General features: G+C 56.8%; 1 protein-coding gene across 14 annotated transcripts; it reads right to left on the reverse strand.

The window, feature by feature from the left end:
* Nucleotides 1-277: 277 nt before the first annotated feature.
* ZMIZ2 (zinc finger MIZ-type containing 2) lies at nucleotides 278-20,378 on the reverse strand. 14 transcript variants are annotated; one of them, XM_063608947.1, is made up of 20 exons: nucleotides 20,283-20,358; nucleotides 13,180-13,329; nucleotides 12,590-12,701; nucleotides 12,350-12,464; nucleotides 11,746-11,948; nucleotides 11,335-11,518; nucleotides 10,796-11,056; nucleotides 9,435-9,614; nucleotides 8,670-8,747; nucleotides 8,305-8,473; nucleotides 7,298-7,442; nucleotides 6,986-7,196; nucleotides 5,945-6,050; nucleotides 5,512-5,669; nucleotides 4,462-4,529; nucleotides 3,939-4,007; nucleotides 3,367-3,611; nucleotides 2,611-2,780; nucleotides 2,281-2,523; nucleotides 278-1,455 (listed from the first exon to the last, which is right to left on the reverse strand). In XM_063608947.1, the coding sequence occupies exons 3-20, from the start codon at nucleotides 12,637-12,639 to the stop codon at nucleotides 1,348-1,350; spliced, it is 2,763 nt and encodes a 920-aa protein (XP_063465017.1). In that variant the 5' UTR covers nucleotides 12,640-12,701; nucleotides 13,180-13,329; nucleotides 20,283-20,358; the 3' UTR covers nucleotides 278-1,347. The 14 variants fall into 14 exon arrangements, 13 of the variants coding, with proteins under 13 accessions (XP_063465017.1, XP_063465015.1, XP_063465016.1 ...); XM_063608945.1 differs by having other exon boundaries at nucleotides 13,180-13,302; nucleotides 20,283-20,354; XM_063608946.1 differs by lacking the exon at nucleotides 20,283-20,358 and adding an exon at nucleotides 19,923-20,064 and having other exon boundaries at nucleotides 13,180-13,302.
* Nucleotides 20,379-20,748: the final 370 nt, after the last annotated feature.

A 20,748-nucleotide genomic window follows, 5' to 3' on the forward strand; every position in this document is an offset into this window, starting at 1 on the left:
TCCTGGGCAAGCCTGGGACGCTTCACAAAACAGCTCTTCAGCTGAAGCCAACTTGGAAAATTCCAGGGAAAAGGAAATTTACTATGGGGCGGGAATAGCTGAGCCTTGGCTTGAAACATCCAGAGCTCAACCTGGGGCCCCCAAAGCCACTTGAAGGTCGACCTGGCCCCTAGGTCCTGCACAAGTTTTGCAGGCACAGACGCCCAAGCTTTAGGCAGGTCGCTGGCTTACAGGGGAGAAAATAGTCCCTGGAAGCACGAAGGAGGGACTCGGCCAGGCCCACCAAGAGGGAGTCCTTTAATAGAGATCGGCACAGACAGGAGACACAACAGCCCAGGCGCCCTGCTCGCACAGGCTGGGGCCCTGAGCCAACAGATGCAGTGGCTTCCTCCTCCCCCACCTGGGTGTGGGGCCATGGGGTGGAGACAGAGAGGTGGCTTTAAAAAACACAGCTGTACTAATTCTTCACTTTCACAGAGAAGGGGAACTTGGGAGCGCAGCCCGCTAGAGAATCTTTACACAGAGCTGAATCTGAGAGCCCACCCACCCACCTCGGCCGGGCCGAAGCTCACTGTCCCCCACCCACTGGAGGTTCCTCCCTGATCTGTCTGCACATGGGAAGGAGCAGAGAGCACAGGGAGACCGGGCTGTACAACAGGAACATGCTGGCTGGACAGCTGGCTCCCCTCTCCCAGCTGTTAGTGTTTCTACACTATGTACATTGTTGTGCTTTGTAGCTCCCCCACCCCGAGGCCTCTGCTTGAAGCTGGAGTGGGGAGAGGAACCTGACACCACACACGGCTGGGCTGCCAGAGCTCCAGGCCCCCAAGAGACTGCCATTCAGCGAGGTTCCAAGAGCTGGACTGCTGGGCACAGGGGCCACTGGAGCCAAAGGCCCAGGTGACAGAGCCAGCCCTGCCAGATGCCCAGCTCTGCCCAGTGGAGGAGTTGTTGAAACAGAAGGATCAATGCTGGACAAGAAGCAGGCTGGGTGGGGGCAGGCAGGGGTGGAAGGACAAGGTGTGAGGCTGTGAGACCAGGGGTGTGAGATGTGTGTGTGGACAAGGCTGGACAGGGCTGGGCAGGGGCACCTCAGCAAAAACCGTTCTGCAGCAGCAGGCTTGGTAGAGGGAGGTGGCGAGGGCTGCCGGCCTGGGAGCCCCTCCAATGGAGCACAGGGCTGCTTCCAATTCAGGGGCAGGGCTGGTGGCAGAAGGCTGTGGCTCCAGGTGTGTTTTGGGGGAGGTTTGGGAAAGACCACCGGGTGTCCCATGGGGCTGGGCATAAGGGCAGGGCTGTGGTGACATCTGTGAGCATGTCCCCGCCGGGCTTGGGGTAAACACAGGATCAGTTGTTCTCAAACAGAGAGAGCAGGTCATCATTGTTGTTTGTAGGGAGGTCGGGTGGGCCCAAGTAGGACAGTAGCTCATCAGGGTTGGTCAGTTCTGGGAGCAGCTGAGGACAAAGTGAACTGTTAGCAGCTTTGGTCGCTGACTGGCCACACCTGAGTGACCATCCTGTCACCACATCCTGGCCCTGTCTCCAGGCGCAGTGGGGATGCTGAGCAGCCCCTCCTCACACAAAGGCTGGGTGCAGGGCCCCACCATAGGCCTGCATGTGCTCAAAGAGGCACACGCCACCCCCTGGGACCTCCCTGCAAGGTTGCTCTGGGGCCAGAACAGCTCGCAACATGCTGTTCAATACCACCAGGAAACAGGATGTGAGGGAGTGCAGCCACTCCACACCCTCTCTGTGCATCAGCCTGCGTGGGGATCCCCACTGTGATGCCCCAACGTGAATGCTGGTGGTGGAATTCCACGCCCCTAGGATTTTCTGCTTGGAGCTGTTCTTCCTAACTTTTTTCATGTTGAACTTCAATGAGTTTCTATTATGGTCCAGGGACAGTCAGTTCTGTCTTTCATGTACTGAGTTTGCACTCCCATTCCACCTGTGAGTCAAGACCCAGGGCTACTGAGCAAATTGACAGATGAAATTTGACTCCAAGGACCATGCTGTCAGCTTCCAGTGCAGTCTCCTCTGAGGACTCTGCGTCCACCCATATGGCATCCAGGCCCCTCATGAACACAAATGTGGTACATCGCATCCCACCCGCAGCTACTCCAGGTATCTAACTCATGAACAAAAGCTGCATTTAACTGACCTTATCTGACCGGCTCTCTTGAGGGGTCACTGTCTTCCCTTCCAGAAAGCACCCGGAACAGACACACCACCTCTAGCCCTGGCTCCCACGCACTCCCCAGCATGGGGCCTGGTACTCACGTCCAGAGCTGGTTCCGGGGCCTCCCCAGCTCCAGATATGCTGGGGGGCCCCATCACGCCTGTGGCAGGACTGAAGGCCAGTTCGCCTGTGGGTCCTAAGCTCGCTTGGCCCAAGGACTGCCGGGATGCTGGGGGAGGGTTTGAATGGTGCAGCTGGGGACCTGGAGGGGCCCCAAGGTTGGAGGTGTGTAGTCCTGGTGTCCCAGGATTGTGAGTGGGGTCCAGGTGACCTGCTGGTGCCATCTGAAAACAGAGAGAAGAACTTGTTAAAACAGCTCAGGGGCTCCCCTGGGGAGACAGGCCCCCTTGGCCTCTCGGCATGGCACTGACCTGGCCTGGGAGGCAGGCGGTAGACTTCTCTGGAGTCAGGAGGCTGCTGGGAATGTCAGACTGGTAGGAGATGGGGGGTGGCCCCGGGGTGAACTCAGCAAGGGTTGGGGTGCTGGGCGTCGCGGGTGGGAAGGACTCTGGGAAAGTTCCAGGCCCCAGGAAGCTGGAACCTGTGAGAGGAGAGTCGGGGCCTGGGTGAGGGCTGGGGAAAGCCACCGCTGGCAGAGGGGCCAGGAGGGAGGCTGGCTGTGGCATGGGTGGGACTTGCAGTGCTCACCCACAAACAACAGCGGGTTTTGCAGAAGTCGCTATTTGGAAAAGGGCATTTCTTCTCATTGCTGCCAAGGGAATTGGCCTTGGGACATTCCTAGGAGTGAAGGTCTCGGAGGTTATAGGAATGGGAGCAGCCACAAACAAACGCACCACACGTGTGAGGTGGGTCCCAGAGGAGGGCCCCAGATGGGGCCAGTCCTGTGAAGTGTTGCAGCCAGGAGCCCCTTAATCCAAACAGGGGAAAGGAAGGGTGGAGGCCCCACTGTCTGTTTTCTGGGACCATAGCCGAGACTGTGCCTTCACCGCCACGTCCCTGAGATGGGAGGGGCTGGAGGTGCCCCGCGGCATGTTTTGTGTGGAAACACTGATAACCTAGGTGTGTGACCTGCATAGCCACATTCTTGCAGGTGAGGAGACTGATCTGGGGAGAGGAGCCATATGCCCAGGGTCATCTGAGGTTCAAGGCTAGCCTGCTGTACTTACCCTGGCCAGGGTAGTCGCTGGGGGCAGGGACTGAGGGGGGCTGCAGGGGGGCAAAGGGGGCAGCGCCGGGGCCCAGGGCGGCGATCATCTCCATCACGCTGGGCATGAGCACGTGGGCGGGGCTCACGGTGCGGCAGCGCTTCAGTGCCGGCCCGTCCGGCTCCTCCTTGATGTGCATGTCAGGCTTCACGGGCACTGGCTTCCAGCTGCATGTGGGGTCGATGGTGATCTCCTCATAGTCAGAGCTGGGCAGGGACAGGTGGGGAATGGTTACCTCCTGGCCTGCTGCTGGCCCGGCACCCACTGCCCCTCCCAGCCCTGGGCTAAGTTTCCAGGCAGGTTCCCCCACTCAAATGCTTGCTTCCACCCAGCACCTTCCACATCGAGCAGGACGCTGGGCCCAGCACCAACACTCAGGTAGGACACACATGCTGTCTCTGGCCTGGAATCCAGCCTGCTCCATGCCGGAAAGAGGCTGGAAGGCTACACTTGGCAAGGGACATCCCCTGACACGTCCTGGGGCTGCCATCCAGTGGCCACAGATGTAGGGATCACAGGAAGAGGATGCTTACTTCTGAATGTAAATCAGGATGCCCAGCATGTACTGGTCCACCTCCAGGCCCTCCAGCAAAGCTGTCTTGCTGTGGGGAAAAAAAGGGACACAGCTCAGAGACCTTGCACAACCTTGTCCTGGGCACAGGCCCTGTCATTTCTCAGCCCTGTCAGCTGTGACCCTGCATGAGGCAATCCTGTGTGAGGCAACTGAACAAGGTAACTCTGTGTGAGCTGACCCTACGTGAGGTGACAGTACAAGGTGACCCTGTGTGACTGACCCTTGTGTGAGGTGAAAATATGAGGTGATCCTGTGCATGTGGTGACCCTGTGTGAAGTGACTCCGCACAAGGTGACTGCATGAGATGACCCTGCATAAGGCCACCCTATAAGAGCTCTCTGTGCTGAGCTGCACAATCCCAGTCCATGCGGTGACTTCTCCCACCAGGCTCGTGTCTTTGATGATGCTGTTGGAGGTTTCACCCATGAAAGCTTCTAAAAGCACCAGCCCCTCCCCCATCACATGCTGCATCTGAGACTCACTTGCACACAGGACACCTCCAAGTCCCCCGCTCACAGTTGAGCTGCAGGTACGACTCCAGGTCAAAGCACTGTAGAGAGATGGGGAGAAAGTCAGTTTCTCATTGTGGGTAGGACAAGGAAAACCTGGTCACTCTGCAATCCATTTTCATGCATAACTGAGATACTGCATGTACCAGGTTTTCACTGCAACATCATTCTAATGGATCAAGGTTGGGAACAGCCCAAACAGCTCTCACTGGGATTGGAATGCCATGTGGCCAAAGCAAGAATTGGGCAGCTGTGCTGACTGGGACCCACTTCCAGAACATGGTGTTTTTGTTTTGTTTCGAGACAGAGTCTCGCTCTATCACCCAGGCTGGAATGCAGTGGCTCGATCTCAGCTCATTGCAACCTCCGCCTCCCAGGTTCAAGCGATTCTCCTACCTCAGCCTCCTGAGTAGCTGGGATTACAGGCACACTCCACCATGCCCCAGCTAATTGTTGTATTTTTAGTAGAGACAGGGTTTCACCATGCTGGCCAGGCTGGTCTCAAACTCCTTACCTCGATCCACCCACCTCGGTCTCCCAAAGTGCTAGGATTACAGGCATGAGCCACCGCGCCCAGCCTCAGAACATGGTGTTAAAAGAAGAAAAATGACAGCACAGAGCAATTTGTGCAATAGGGACCACTATGTAACCACAGAGACAGCGGGCTGTGCGTCTACTTGTCCATATCCAGAGTATTTCTGCAAAGACAGATGCTAATGATGGTCACCCTCAGGGGTAGGGCAGGAATACTGGACCCTGCAATCTTATGCCTTTCAAAACTTGAACCCGTGAATGAAGCAGGCGTAAAAAAGTCAGTAAAATGATAATTATATTTGGAAGAAAAAATAGCCTAGTCTTGGGGGAGCCAGGCCCACCTGCCTCCTTGGCGTGAGAGGCCTGTCCTGTCAGCCTGACAGCCAAGGCACTCGGAGTTCACATCTGTCCAGAGAATGACACTGATGTATCAACTCAAGATATTTTAGCAGCAGCAAATTCCGGCAAGGCTCTGCAGTAACCACCTACCTGTATGTGGCGACAGTCATGACCTCGGGCGGGGAGCTGGATCCTGCGGAAGGTGATGGGGCACTTCAGGGACACCTTGATAGCTGTCTGCTCCACTCCGTCCTCTCCGTTGGGCCCAGGGGTGCCAGGGATGGTGCCGCTGCTGAAATTCCGCTTTACTGACATCAACAAGGTAAAGGACTTGAGTAAAGGGTCCCCAAGATGGGGAGGTGTGAATGGGGATGCCAACGAGGCAGGGACCCAGTCACTGACCCACTGACAGCTCTGAGGGGCCACCTGGAGCTAACCACTGCCCCTACTGCAGAGCTACCTGTCCAAGGAGATGACCTGGTGTGACATGAGGAGGTGCCCACAAGGAGGATGGTTGGGATTGGGCATGGGCCACACAGAATGGGGATGGCTGCCTGGCAGCTGAGGGGCAGGGGCCACTCACTCTTGGTGATGCAGTGCTCAGCAGGCAGGAGGCGTTTTTTGAGGAGGCCCTGCAGCACCGAGCGGACGGACGGGCGGTGTACTAGCTGCAGCACGAAGAGGTGGGACTGCAATACAATGGGAGGATGTCATCGGGGGGACTTGGGCCAGGGGCCACCCTGGCCAGGTAAAGGGTGTGCTGGGGGCGGGTGTGTGTCAGGGGCTGCCAGGTGGGGGAGGGACAAGGCTGAGGGCAGGGTGAGCTGGGGGTGGGGGGTCAGCCAGCAAAACTCCTCAGTGGCTTGGCCCCATCCAGCTGCCTTTCCTGGCCTCAGCAGCCTGCCCACACTTGTACCCATCTCTACAGCTGTGCTGGGCATCCTGCCGGTCTAACCATTGCCCAGTCACCACCTCTCCACGAAGAGAATCATCTCAAGTCCCCTTGAATGTTCCCCCTGCTCGAACATCCACAGTCACAGATGCTGGGTCTGTGTTGACATCTGCCACATCCCAGAGAATGTGGTGTGTGGCCAACGCGTCCCCAAGGCCCTCACGCCCAGGCTGACTAGTGCACTCATAAGCCATGTCTTTCTCCTCTGGCCCAAGGGTGACCCTGATGCTTGCTAGAACTGGTAATGCTTGATCAGCCAGGGACTCCGAGCTCCATGAGCTCTCTGCATATCCTGGTTTCTCTTACATAATTAATGTGAGCATCAAATCTAGTCAATTTATTCTAACTGGAAAACAGCTAGGGTGTATTACTGGATCGCTTTCCTAAAGGGCAAGGATGACAGATTAAAATGGAAATATAAAGCAGTAACAAAGAGAAGCAATGCATTTTTCTGAAATAATACCCACGTCCTGCTCTCCACCCCCAAGGGGGCACACATGCTACAGCAGGCGGCGGGCAGCAAAACAGCAGGCGGCGGCATGATCTGATGGTGCTGCAGCCAGGTCCGCCCATGCCCATGTCCTGGCTCCGTTCCCACTGCGCCGCTGGGCCAGGCCCCGCCCACACCCCGCCCCACCCCACGGCACCGCCCCCTCGGCGCAGGACACGCACGCAGCAGCAGGCGGTGACGGTGATCTGGATGGTGTTGCGGCCTGGCTGGCACACGTGCTTCAGGTAGAGTGGCTTGTGCGAGGTCTTGTTGTCGCCACGCTCGATGGTGAGCGGCGTGGCATTGACGCTGACCTGCACCGAGGCTGGCCAGTTGGTATTCATCTGCCGGTCCTCATGGTGGTAGCACTTGAACTGCAGCTCCAGGTCAGGCCTGCTCAGGAAGATGGGTGGACACCCAGAAAAGGGGCCCTGAGAGTGTGGGAGGAGGAACAGAGCCTCGTGGGGGTCAGGTGGGGGCCAGGCGGAGCTCACCTCAGCATCAGGGTCTTGTAGACTGAGTCTCGCAGCTGGAAGACGTGGTTGCTTACAGCCAGGTTGTGCTGCAGGCGGAAGGGCTCCAGGACCACCCCATCGCGCACAGGGAAGGTCAGCCGCAACTCGTCACAAGGCCCGCTTCCTGGGAGCAGAGGCCACTGGCTGTGAGCTGGGTTGCCCCAGCCAGAGCGTCTTGTGCCACTCAAGGAGGGCAGCGGCTCCCCAGCCACCTTCCCCACAGGGACCTTGGCGAAGGGAGCCCCTCCTGTCAGGCACTGCTTGGCAGGCCTGAGTGGTGCCCTGGGGCTGGGGCCACGGACAGCATCTCTCCTGAGGCCTGGGCATTCGGTCGTGATGTTCTGTCTTGCCTCCTGCCTCAGCAGCCCAGCCCAGTGTCCCCTAAACCATAATAGGGGAACATGTCCCCAACCCAGACAAAAAGTGTTTCCAGTGCTTTCAGAGAGACTGGGAGGCCAAGGTGTGTGAGGGCCTCCTGCAATTGCCCTACAGCTCCGTTTAGAGTTCTACGATCCCAACTTCTGCTGCTGTGGGCTCCCTGGAATGGGCTTCCGGGGTTCATAAATCCCCTGAAATTATATACAACATTTTGCGCACAGGGGTATTTTTCTAGAGAGAAGAGCCACAGCCTCCTTTGCAAAGAAAGCCACAAACAGAACAAAAAGGTGAAGGCTTGGCACTAAGCGACTTGTCTTTAAGAAGATGGAATCCTTGGCCTTTTTTTTTTTTTTAAGACAGGGTCTTGCTTTGTCACCCAGGTTGAAGTGCAGTGGCAAGATCATACTCACGGTAACCTTGAACTCTTGTGCTCAGCCTCCCAAGGTGCTGGGATTACAAGTGTGAGCCACCACACCCAGCCCTTTTCTTAGGGATATGGCAGCCACCCGCTGTCCCCCAAGCTCCTACAGGACTCTCTGGAGTCCTGTGATTCCCCCATGCCCACCCTGGCCTTGTCACCCCATTGTCCCAAGAGTGGACAGACTTACCAGAGGGCGATGAGTGCAAGGAGTTGAGGTTGGGCTTGAGATCAGGCAAGAAGGGAGACTTGACCTCTTGGCTTGGTGACATGTAAGGGACGCTGCTGCTTGGGGTCATGGGTGGCGTGGGGTTCCCTGGCAGTGGGGAACTGGGATAGCCCGGGATGGAACGGGTAGGCTGTAGGGTTGAGCACAAACAGTCAAGGCAGATTGCCAGGGTGGATGGGAGTGGAGTCTGTTCACGGAGCACCCACTGGGAACCATGATAACAGAGATGGACAGGAGGCAGCCCCAGGGGTGCCTGCCCTGTCACCCTCTCTCCATATGCCCACCCCGTGAGCCTCCCGGCCCATCCTCCCGGCCAGGCCCCCTACCCCACTCAGGCCAGGTTGGCTGTAGCTGACGCTGCCCCCGTTGAAGCTGGCGCCCTGCCCGTTGAACTGCTCTGTGGGCTGCGGGAGAGAAAACTGCATGCACCTGGGGCTCCAGCCTGACCCCTGCCGGGCCCCCTGGACCTGACCCTAGAAGCCCACCATACACGATCTTCTTTACACTCTCTTGTATTTTCCAAATAATCTACAAGTAACACTACTTAAAGCAATCATAGCCACAGAGGAAAATGAGCAAACAGGTTGGAGGGGCTGAAAAGACAAAGGCACGCTAAGCCCTCCTCCTCTCCTCCAAGCTGCACCACCTGGCGCACCCAGGCTCCCAGGGAGGTGTGCTCTGCCCATGCACCCAGAAAGGGTGCATGGCCAGCAGCGAGGGCCTGTCCTCTCACTGGATTTCTCTGCAGCAAGCAGAAGGAATGAAGACACTTTTCCATACAGAACATTCAAATGTCTTGGGTGCCTGCCTGCTGCTCCCTGCACGGGATACCCGAGATATATGAATCTTGTAGAGGGTCCTTTCGAACTGGATCCCAAACCCCAGGAGCTGCTCCTGCACTGGTCAGAATGCCCCCACCCCCCACTCCCCATCTCCTGTAGAGCTGTGGTCCATGAGCACACATGGACCTACACATCCTGCTGGCCCCTTTAGCCACCCTGTCGCTCTCGAGGACAGGACTGCCCCAAGGTCCCCTGTCCCACAGCACTCAGCATGGAGCCCGGCACAGGGCCTAGAGGAGCCTGCCCTACCTTGTAGTGCAGTCCCGTGGGGCCGGGCACGGACAGGGACTGGGTCATGCCCTGCTGCAGGGGCAACCTGTGCCCAGGGTAGGAAGGGGAGGGGGCAGGGGGCTGCCCAGGGCTGGGCGCAAACTGGGCGGTGCTGGGTGCGTACTGGCCTCCTTGCAGATACTGCTGCCCTGGATACACCTGAACAAGAGGCAAAATGCCCGAGGGGAGAAAAAAGGCATCAGGGGAGCTGGTTCCAGAAGGAAAGCGGAGTCTCATGTGTGGCACGGTTGGGGGAATGGAGATTTCCTGGTCCCCTTGAAGATTCTGCTGTGACACTGTCAGGCACAGGCAGTTCTCACATGCAGAAGCCTGTTTTTTTTTTTTTAATTTGAGACAGTCTCACTCTGCCACCCAGGCTGAAGTGCAGTGGTGCAATCTTGGCTCACTGCAGCCTCCACCTCCTGGGTTTGAGCAATTCTCCTGCCTCAGCCTCCCAAGTAGCTGATATTACAGGTGCACACCACCACGCCCGGCTAATTTTTTTTTTTTTTTTGAGATGGAGTCTCACTCTGTCACCCAGGCTGGAGTGCAGTGGCGTGATCTCAGCTCACTGCAACCTCTGCCTGCTGGGTTCAAGCAATTCTCCTGCCTCAGCCTCCTGAGTAGCTGGGACTGCAGGTGGCCGCCACCACACCCGGCTAATGCTTTTTGTATTTTTATTAGAGATGGGGTTTCACCATGCTGGCCAGGCTGGTCTTGAACTCCTGACCTCGTGATCCACCCACCTTGGCCTCCCAAAGTGCTGGGATCACAGGTGTGAGCCACTGCACCCGGCCTAATTTTTTGTATTGTTAGTAGAGATGGGGTTTTGTACTGTTAGTAGAGATGGGGTTTCACCACATTGGCCAGGCTGGTCTTGAACTCCTGACCTCAAGTGATTCACCTGCCTCAGCCTCCCAAAGTGTTGGGATTACAGGCGTGAGCCACCGCACCCAGCTTTTGCTTTTTTCTTTTTTGAAACAGGGTCTCACTCCTGTTGCCCAGCCTGAAGTGCAGGGGAGCGATCACAGCTCACTGCACCCTCAACTTTCTGGGTTCAGGTGATCCTCCCACCTCTGCCTCCCAAGTAGCTGTGACTACAGGCACATGCCACCACACCAGGCTAATTTTTGTAGAGACAGGGTTTCGCCATGTTGCCCAGGCTGGTCTCAAACCACTGAGCTCAAGGGATTCACCCTCCTTGGTTTCCCAAAGTGCAGGGACTACAGGCGTGAGCCACCATGCCCGGCCAGAAGCCTGCTCTTTACCACAGCTCTAAAGAGTGCCTGGGTGAGGGAGTTGGTACCCAAGGCCCCAAACTAGGTGACCTGGACACTCACCTCAGAGTAGGTTCTCTTGACCCCCTGTCGGGGCAGTGGCTGGGCCTGGGGAGGCCCAGGATACCCATGTTGGGGCAGACGCTGCCCTGCATACAAGGGTGTCATTCCTGCTGCCCGGGTGGGGTTCATAGCCATGGGGGAGAGGCCAGAGGGGCCCATCACCCCTCCTATGCCAGTAGGGTTCATGCCAGTGGGGACACTAGGCCCCCGGGGACCTCCATGCTGCAGAAACTGGCTGTTAAAAGACTGTCCGGCCCCCATCTAGGAAGAGAAAAAAGAATGGTCCAGGTCCCACCCACAAAGGGCTCCAAAAGATAGGCATACCACCCACCCACCCATGTGGGCACCATACCCTTTCAGGACACCCCAGAAACCTCTCCCCTCAGACCCTCACTCCTTCCCACACATCTCTCTTTTACTGGCTTCGTGAGCCCTGGCATATTCCATGCTTGTCCCTGGAGCCCACTGTCTGGCTGAGTATCTCCTCCCAGGCCCTCAGGCTGGCTGCCATGTGGGAGGAGCTGCTGAGGGGGGCTCACCGCTCCATACTGGCTCAGCTCCTGGCTCTGCTTCTCCTGGAGAGCAGCCACTGTGGCTGTGGCTGTGGCGGTGGCAGTGGCTGCTGCAGCAGCCACAGCCGCAGCAGCTGCCGCTTGCGTGAAGTCAGTGGAGGGTCTTGCAGCATGTGAGGGGAGGCCGAGGCCCCCCGGGCCGCCTGCATACCTGCAGGAGACACAGGATTGCCACGCTGTCTGCGTGGGCTCATGAGGGCCAGGACCGTGCTCACCCCAGAGGCATGCAGCACCCAGGGGGAGCCCATTCTTTCTAGACCCTCCACTACAGCTGTCAGGAAGCAGAGAGGCAACGTCCAGCTGATCAGCGCCACAGTTCTGAAGTGCCTGCCAGATTATGGCTCCTAGCATACCTGCCAGGTGAGGGGACTTGCTTACCCGGTGGTGAAGCTGGGGGCCCCAGGGTAGCCCCCGCGGCTGTACACGCTTTGCTGCACGTAGCCCTTGTTGGCGCCGCCTTCAGCAAACGCCTGCTGTCCCAGGCACTGTGGGGAGGTCAAGGCGGAGCTGCCCCCTGCCACACCAGGCATCATGGAGCTGCCAGAGGGACTCCCTGCAGGGCCCATGGGGTTCCCCAAAACCTATGAGGAAGCAGGAATCACCAAAGGGAACCAGCCAAACAACGTGCTTCATGCAGCAGCTCCAAAGTGCTAGAAACCAACAGGCCTGGCAAGCGGGTTGGGGGAGAGGTGGCGGGGACAGGGTATAGCACGGGAAGCAGGGAAAGCAGCTGTCCACAGGTAGGTTGGGGCATTTTATGAAGGCTAGGTGAAGACAGGAGAAGAAAATCCCACAGCAGGTGTGGAAAGAGAACCAGTGTCCAAAGACTTAGGGGACTCAGGAGGCCCCATCCTCATGTCATGCCTCAGCCTGTCCTCACCTCTCAGCCTCTTCGTCTCTCAGAGCTCTGAGGAGGCACTAAGCACTGCTAAGTGCTGAGAGGCTCTGTCTGCTTGGGGGTGGGGCACCAGTGGGTGCTTACCTGGCTCTGTGTCGCGTTGCCAACTCCCCACACAGTAGTGACCACGGACAGCGATCCAGCCGGCTGAGTGGCGCTTTGTTGCCAAGGCACAGACTCATATGCGAATGAACCATCACTGCAGGGAAAGAGGCTGCTGAGACTTGGGTCAGGAAGCCATTGGTGTCCAAGAGTCCAGGATCTTCCAGAAATGCCACCCCCAACCCCAGGGCCTGAGGGGCGGGCAGAGGCGCCCACACTCACCCGTGTGGCGCGGGGGGCAGGGCAGGTTTCATGGGGTTCATGGAGTTCATTGGCAATGGAGCAGCCTACAGGCCGGGTCTGACAGTTTTTATCTGGAACTCAGTTGCTCTGGCTGCCCGACAGGAAGGAAGGGATGTTAGCTGAGATGCAGCCAGGAGACCCTTTCAGCAGGGTAGAGGGACCCCGGTGCCAGCAGGCCCCACCTCTTTCTCAGTGAGGGACCCCTGGGCTCTGATGGCAGGCAAGACAGTGGAGGGGCCTAGTACTGACCCACCCTACCCACTCTGGAGAGGCTCTGCCCCCACAAATCCAGCAGGGAGGCCAGCATGAACCCTTTCTGACCCAGGCCCTGCCACCCAGAGTCCCTGGATCAACCCTAGAGATGGACTTCCCGATTCCAAATACTTTCCCCACTCTCCAGCCCACACTGAGGCCTGGCTAGCCATATAAAGCCAGGGACAATCCTAGCTACCCCGTGGAAACTGGGGTTTAGAGAGGAGCCAGTAGCCAGTAACCCCACAGAAGGCCCTGGGGTGAAGGACAGAGGGCCAGTGGAGGTGAGGGGACTCCCTGCTCAAGGTCTTGCCTACCCTGAGTAGCCCAGGTAGGGGCGTAGGCGGTTCTGGAGGCCAGGGGCTGAGAAAGCCAAGGAGAGTGCAGGGGTGCAGTGATCACAGGAGTGCAGTGGTCAACCAACAACTTTCCATCCTGGCCTTGGGGAGGGACATGCAGGATACCTCCTGAAATGGGGTGTGAGGCCAGTAACCTGGGCCCTGGCTAGCAGCCCCTCCCAACAAGAAGGCCCTCTTTAGGGTAGTAGAAGGGCTCCAGGCCAGGGGACCTCCGACCTGACCCAGACTCCACCAAGTGGGGGCTGCCTGAGGCTGATATGGTCATAGGGGCCAGGCAGGCAGACCCACTGGCCCATCCATGACACCCCCAGGAGAGGGCAGGGACACACAGCACAATAGATGGAGGGTGGGCACCCACAGACCTGGCAGGGACTGCGACTTGGCCAGTGTTTCTAAGCAAGGGGCTAGGGGGACACTGAAGCGACTCTGCAAGATGGGGCTGAGTGGATACCAGGGACCTGGTGCTCAGGACAGAGCAGAAGAGGGGGTGTGTCAGGGAGGATGCAGCAGGAGGACGCTTGCAGGACCACAGTGCTGACACCATGGGACTTCTACGTGCCACGCTAAGTTTGCTCTCCCCATTTAGTAAACAAGCCACGGAAGTGACCACACCTTCAGGCTGCTTCCGAGTGCCACGCCTTCCAACACTGCCACAAGCAAGCCCCTTAACCAAAGCAGGCCCAGACATCCCCTGGGGCCCTGCCCCTGGACTGTCCCTGAAGGGCCCTCACTGGCACTACCCTGGGTCCTGACACTCCCAGGACCATCTGCCATGTCCACCTCTGCCTGCCTGGGCTATCCACAGAGGAATACTGGCTGCAGCACAGGCCAAGCAGTGGGTGTGTGAGAGGCCGTTTCAGCTGTTTCTCAGGAGTCCCCAGGCATGCTCGCCTTGGATACTACTCCCTTTTAGGGCCTACAAGGCTGCCACACACACAGACATGCCACCTGAGGTGTGCTGACCACTGGTGCCATCCTGCCCATCGCAGCACTCACATGGCCTCTCCCTGCCCCAGGAGAGGGTGGCCCTGCATTCACCTAGGCTGCCATTTCTTGTGCTGACCGAGGACCTCACCAATGGAGGTAGGAACAGCCTCACCCCTGAAAATACAGACCTGGAGATTCTGAGGGTAAGCTGTGTGCCCAGGGCCCCAGAGCAGGTGAGAAGTAGAGCTGAGCTCTGCCTGGGGAATCTAAGCATGTGGCCTTTCACTGGATCTTCCCATCACCGAGCACGGGGACTGGGGGGTACCAATTAGGGAAGAGGGAGAGGGCAGTGTTCTGGACTTCCTCACACCCTCAGGGGAGGCAAGACTTGATTCCCGGCCCATAGGCTCCTCCCCTTGCTCCCCCAGACCAAGTCCTGCCCAGGAAGCAGGGGTGAGGAAAACCAGGGGCTGATGGCTCCAGAAGGCTCCAGGCACCTGGACTCTGGGCAAGGACAGGCCTGGGAGCTGAGATGGCCCAGCCAGGCAAGGTAGGGGTGGCAATCCCAGTCCCATAGCCTGACTCAGGAATAGTGATGTTGGGGGACAGAGGAACCTGCCAACAGCCAGAAACTCCTCCCCAGGGCTGCTGGGTGGGGCCTTGAGCAGCCATACAGAGATTTGAGGACTTACAATATAGACATGATAATCAAAACTGTGTGGTACCAACAGGGGAACAGAACCATGGGCCAACAGCCAAGACCAGAGAATCTGAAATTGATTTGCACAGATAGGCCCAAACGATGTCTGACAAAGGGCAAGAGCAATTCAACGGAGGAAGGACAGCCTTTCCAACCAATGGTGCTAGGACAATGGAGCAACTGGGCATCAAAACAACAAATAACACCTAAACTTCACACCTTATACAGAAAGGAACTCAAAATGGTTTATAGATTTAACTGTAAAACATAAATCTATAAAATATTCGGGAAAAAACATAGGAGAAAATCTTTGCGATCTAGGCCAAAGAGCTCTTAGACTTGATACCAAAGGCATGATCCATAAAAGAAAAAAACTGATAAACTGGACTTCATCAAAATTAAAATTTTTCCTTCGTGAAAGACCCTGCTAAGAGGATGAAAAGATAAGTTACAGGCCAGGAGAAATATTTGCAAGCTGCGTATCCAACAAAGGACTAGTATCTAGAACATATAAAGAATTCTCGGCCAGGCACAGTGGCTCACACTTATAATCCCAGCACTTTGGGAGGCCGAGGCAGGAGGACTGCTTGAGCCCAGGAGTTCAAGACCAGTCTGGGCAACAGAGTGAGACCCCCGTCTCCTCAAGAAATTTAAAAATTAGCTGGGTATGGTGGCATGCACCTGTGGTCCCAGCTTTCCAGGAGGCTGCAGTGGGGGGATCACTTGACCCCAGAAGGTAGAAGCTGGAGTGAGACATGATCATGCCACTGTACTCCAGCCTGGATGACAGAGTGAACCATGATTTAAAAAACAAAACAAACAAAAAAAAGAATTCTCAAAACTGAAAAAAAAAAAAAATTAAAATAAAAAACTCCAATTAGAAAATAAGCAAAAAACAGAGACCTTTGCCAAAGAGAATATACAGATGGCCAATAAGCATAAGAAAAGATGCTCAGCATCACTAGTCAGTGGGGAAATGCAAATTAAAACCACAGTGAGATACCACTATACATCCATCAGAATGGCTAAAATAAAAAATAGTGACATCACTAAATGCTGGCAAGGAGAAACTGGATCTCTCACACATTACTAGTGGGAATGTAAAATGTACAGCCACTCTGGAAAATAGTCTGGCCGTATCATATGGAACTAAGCAAGCAGCTACCCTACTATGACCCAGCAACTGCACTTGTACGCATTTATCTCAGAGAAATGAAAACTTATGTTCACATAAAAACCTGTACACAAATGTTTATAACTGCTTTATTTGTAATAGCCATGGAATGGAAACAGCCCAGGTGTCCTTCAATGGATGAATAGTTAAATCAACGGTGGTACATCCATAGCCTGGATGCAATATAAAGGAATGAACTACTGATATATGCAACAACCTGGATGAATCTCCAGAGAATTAATGCTCAGTGGAAAAAGCCAATCCCAAGAGGCTACACGGTGTATGATTCCTTTATTTAGCATTCTTGACACACCAAAATTAGGGAAATGGAGAACAGATTGGTGATTGCCAGGGGTTAAATGTGGGGGTAAAGCAGAAAGGTACTAATCTCTTCTCCATTTCTAAAATTTTGGCAGGAGGAAGGTGGGCGTGAATATAAGAAGGCAACAGGCTGGGCAGGGTGGCTCATGCCTGTAATCCCAGCACTTTGGGAGGCTGAGGTGGGTGGATCATTTGAGGTCAGGAGTTCGAAACCAGCCTGGCCAACATGGTGAAACCCCATCTCTACTAAAAACATAAGAATTAGCTGGGCAAAAACTAACCAGGCATAGTGGAGGGCACCTGTAATCCCAGCTACTTCTCAGGAGGCTGAGGCAGGAGAATCACTTGAACCCGGGATGTGGAGGTTGCAGTGAGCCGATCGCACCATTGCACTCCAGCCTGGGCAGCAAGAGTGAAACTCCATCTCAGAAAAAAAAAAAAAAAAAAAAAAAAAAAGGGCAACAGGCTGTAACCTCTTTACTGTATCAACGTAGTGTCCTGGTGCAATGTTGCACTAAGGTTTTCCAAGATGTTACCATTGGGGGAAACTGGTCATAAATCTCTCTGTGTCATTTCTTATAATGCACATGAATCTTTAATTTGTTTTTTTTTTTTTTTTGAGATAGAATCTTGCTCTGTCACCCAGGCTGGAGTGCAGTGGCATGATCTCGGCTCACTGCAACCTCCGTCTCCCAGGTTCAAGCGATTCTCCTACCTCAGCCTCCCGAGTAACTGGACTACAGGTGTGCACCACCATGCCTGGCTAATTTTTGTATTTTTAGTGGAGATGAGGTTTTGCCATGTTGGCCAGGCTGGTCTTGAACTCTTGACCTCCAGTGATCCGCCCATCTCAGCCTCCCAAAGTGCTGGGATTAGAGGTGAGCACCACCGTGTCCAGCCAATAATTTCAAAATAAAAAGTTTAATTACAATACAGCTGCTACCACCAGCCTTCTGTCTCCGCAGGACTGCTGTGACAATCCTTACCCACTAGAAAGCTGGTTGGGTTGGCTGGCCACTTTGCTGTCCCAAGAAGAACAGGGAGGGAATCTGGCAGGCAAGCAGATGTGACCCCTCCCCCGCCCCAGTCAAAGGCCTCAAAGTGCAGGCAGCACTCTGTGCAGCACTGCCTCATTTTAGGTCACCTAGGGCAGCAGCTCCCCAACTGCAGCACATCAAAACCAGCTGGCAGCTGGTGATGACAGGCTGCCCAGCCCCACCTGAAGTCAGTAGGATGGGCTGGGGCCTAAGCCCAGAATTTCTAACAAGTTTGCAGCTACTGCTGCTGCTGGTCCAGGAACTGTAGTTTGAGAGCCTCAGATCTAGGAAATGCAGTGAGCTGGGGAGAAGGGGCACAGGGCAGGTACAGGGAGGGGAGGAGCCCACAGCAGGCTCCTATGGCACATAAGCCTGGGGAATTCCACCCCCGATGCTTCTCTGCTGTGGACAGAGACCACAAAGATTTCCAGTTCCCTCTGAGCTTACTCTTCACTGCACAGGGGGATTTCCTGCCGACCCGAACTCATGCCTCTGGTCTCCTCTCTGAGGACAGTTTCTCTGACAAGACTTCTAGTCTCCAGGTCTGGTATCCTTGACCCTGTGCCCCTGATCATAGGGAAGTGTTCTGCGTTGTGTGTGTGCAGATCCTCTTCCCATCTCCTGGCTTTGAGTTTGGGCTGGGAACAAGCCTAGAGCCTGGAATCTGGATCCCAGATCATGCAAGGCCCATGCCCACCAAGGGTCTTAGTGCCTGGCGCTTTCCTTGTAAACTAACTCCAGCTGGAAGCTAGGACCCCATTGAGAGATGGACAAGGTCAGTCGAGAGGGCCACAAGGCTTTCTGGGGGGTCAGATCACATCTTCCTCTAGACAGAGTTACAGAACTCACTACCCAGACCTCTCTTCCCCAAATGTCCCAGAGTAGCTGCACCCCCAAGTCTCCCGGTTGACCTCCTGAGCCTTGTTCCATGCCACCTCTCTGCCTGCCTAGTCAGCTAGGAGCAGGACCAGCAAGTGGGCCCTGTGACAGGCAACCCTTCTCAATAGGTCACAAATCAGGACTCACTGTCTCCGAGATTGCAGGGTCAGGATCCAACCCAGGTGACAATGGAGTCAAAGGGTCTTGAAGAAATGATGGCTCTGGAATGGGGCAGGAGCGGGGTCCTTGGTAGCAAAAGGTGGGGTGCTCACATGTACAGGTAGCTGAAAGTCCTGCCCCCTCTACCTGTAAGGCCACAGTACTAAACTGTCTAAGCGTGGGGCTAAGTCAGGGTGCAGAGTTTATCAAAAAGTCAAGGAATAAGCAATGGCCCAGGCATGAGACATTTCAGTGAACAGCTGAAGGGATGACCTTAACCTGGCATCAGTTTACAATGTGTAAGATGGATATCTGGTGGCATCCTAGGACTGAGGACACATGACCACCTTCATGTCATCAGCCCTTGGGAGCTCAATCCCAATAATCAGGATGCTCCCCAAACATCTTAGGCCTGTCCTTCAGAAATCTACACTGGCAACTGTCACCTGCTTGTTCTCTTCATGTACACTTCCAGCTTGTAACTATCCCCTGGGCATGACAAGGGCTAGAGGTCAGTACCCCTGGAAGTTAAGATTCCTTCACTTCTCCTGTTTCCACACTAAGCATCAAGGGATGCCCTCTGGTTCTAGCTTGCCAGAACTTGGTGGTGAGTCTGTGTCCATCCTATCCGTAATCACCACGGTCTCAGACCAAGTCACATGTTCTGTGTGTGTCCCTGTGAAACCTGCGATGACACAAATTAAAGACACCACCATGGATGTTCTGTAATACTGGAAAGAGGGTACCCTAGGGAGAAGGAGCTGCAGAACACTGCAGGGCAGAGGGTCCAGGGAATGGGAGGAGAGACAGGGTAGGTGGAGGGGTAAACAAGGCACCGCGTGGGGGTGCCGCGGTGAAGGACACCTGGCACTAGGGAAGACAAGGCACCTCAGGGGAGCAGGGCATCCTCACGCCTGAGCTTCAGTATGTCCAGTTTGGAAAGGGGTGTCCCCATCAAAACTGGCAGCTGGGGGCTGGCGGCTCAGCGTCGTTCAGCCCAAGAGCGCAACAGCTCCTCCGCGAGCAGGTGACGGCCTCAGCGGGCCCCCACATCGCCCTGCTGGTGGGCACGTAAGTGGGAGCGGAGGGGCGTACCATGTAGGTGAGACTGCCTGGCCCCAGAGCTAGGAACGATCAGGTTGGAGCGAAGGCCCGGCCAGCCTTCATCGCTCAGGAGAACCCCGAGCGCCGCTTACACCCCTCGGCCAGCCTCCAACAAAGACTCAGGGGAGGGCTGGACGACCCTGACGCCCACTGGGCCGAGCCTGCCCAAGACCACGACGCACGCGTGGCAGGTGCCGGCAGGTGGGCGGCAGAGCCTCCAGCCCCAGCCCAGCTGCGAACCCTACCGTGGCGCCGCAGCGGAACTGGGGCGCCCCGGGCGACCGGCTACACCTGCCCGCCCGCACCTGCCGGCCCGCACCTGCCGCACCTGCCCGCCCCCGCCGGCCCGCACCTGCCCGCGGGCGGCGTTGCCAGGGGCCACCCCCAGGGCCCCGCTCACCTCCGCCCGGCCTGGCCCGGCCCCTCGCCGTGGCGGCCCCCGGCCCGCGCCGCTCCATGCGCTCAGCCCGCCCTCCGCGCCGCCCGCCGCCCCGGGGCCGCCGCCACCCGCGCCATCGCGCCGCCGCCCGCTCCGAGGGCACAATGGAGCCGCCGCCGCGCCGCTCATGCATATGCATGACGCCGCGCAGCCGGCCCCGCCTCCCAGGCCAGAGCAGCAGAGCCCCGAGCCGGCGCTCGGGGCGGGGGCGGCCGCAAGCCCGAGCGGCCCAAAGCGGTAGGGTGGGGCCAGGGCCGCAGGTGGCTGCGCGGGCAGGAGACGCAGCCTGATCGCGACCTGCGCCCCCAGCCCCCTCCACACCTTTCCAAACGCGGCGTCGGCAGAGCCACCGCGCGCTTCCTGCTCGCAGTCCGCCGAAAGCGGGGCGGGGCCGGGCGGCGGAGGCGGGGCCAGGACGCCGGGGCGGGGCTGAGTGGAAGGCGGGGCCAAGGTGCCGGGGCGGGATCGGGAGGAGGAGGCGGAGCCAGAGAGCCGGGGCGGGGCCAGGGCTCGGGGCGGTCCCCGGCGGAGGAGGAAAGGAAGAGTGAGTCCTTGCCCTTCCCCTGCCCGCGCTACCCCTGCCTCCTGGGAGTCCATTGCTCTGGCCCGGCGGGCGGGGACGCGACTGGGAGACGGAGAGATCCAGGGTGCCACTTTTGGGAGGGGATCTTATTAAAGGACTCCGGAAGCCCCCTCGTTAAAGCAGAAAACCAAACTTAACAAGTTCTCTTTCCTCACTGCTCAGTTCTCTCTTCTCAGTGGTTCTCCTCCTGGAAAAAGTCACTAT

The sequence above is a fragment of the Symphalangus syndactylus genome, chromosome 9 (genome assembly GCF_028878055.3).
Source record: "Symphalangus syndactylus isolate Jambi chromosome 9, NHGRI_mSymSyn1-v2.1_pri, whole genome shotgun sequence".
In the NCBI taxonomy this organism is placed as follows: Eukaryota; Metazoa; Chordata; class Mammalia; order Primates; family Hylobatidae; genus Symphalangus; species Symphalangus syndactylus.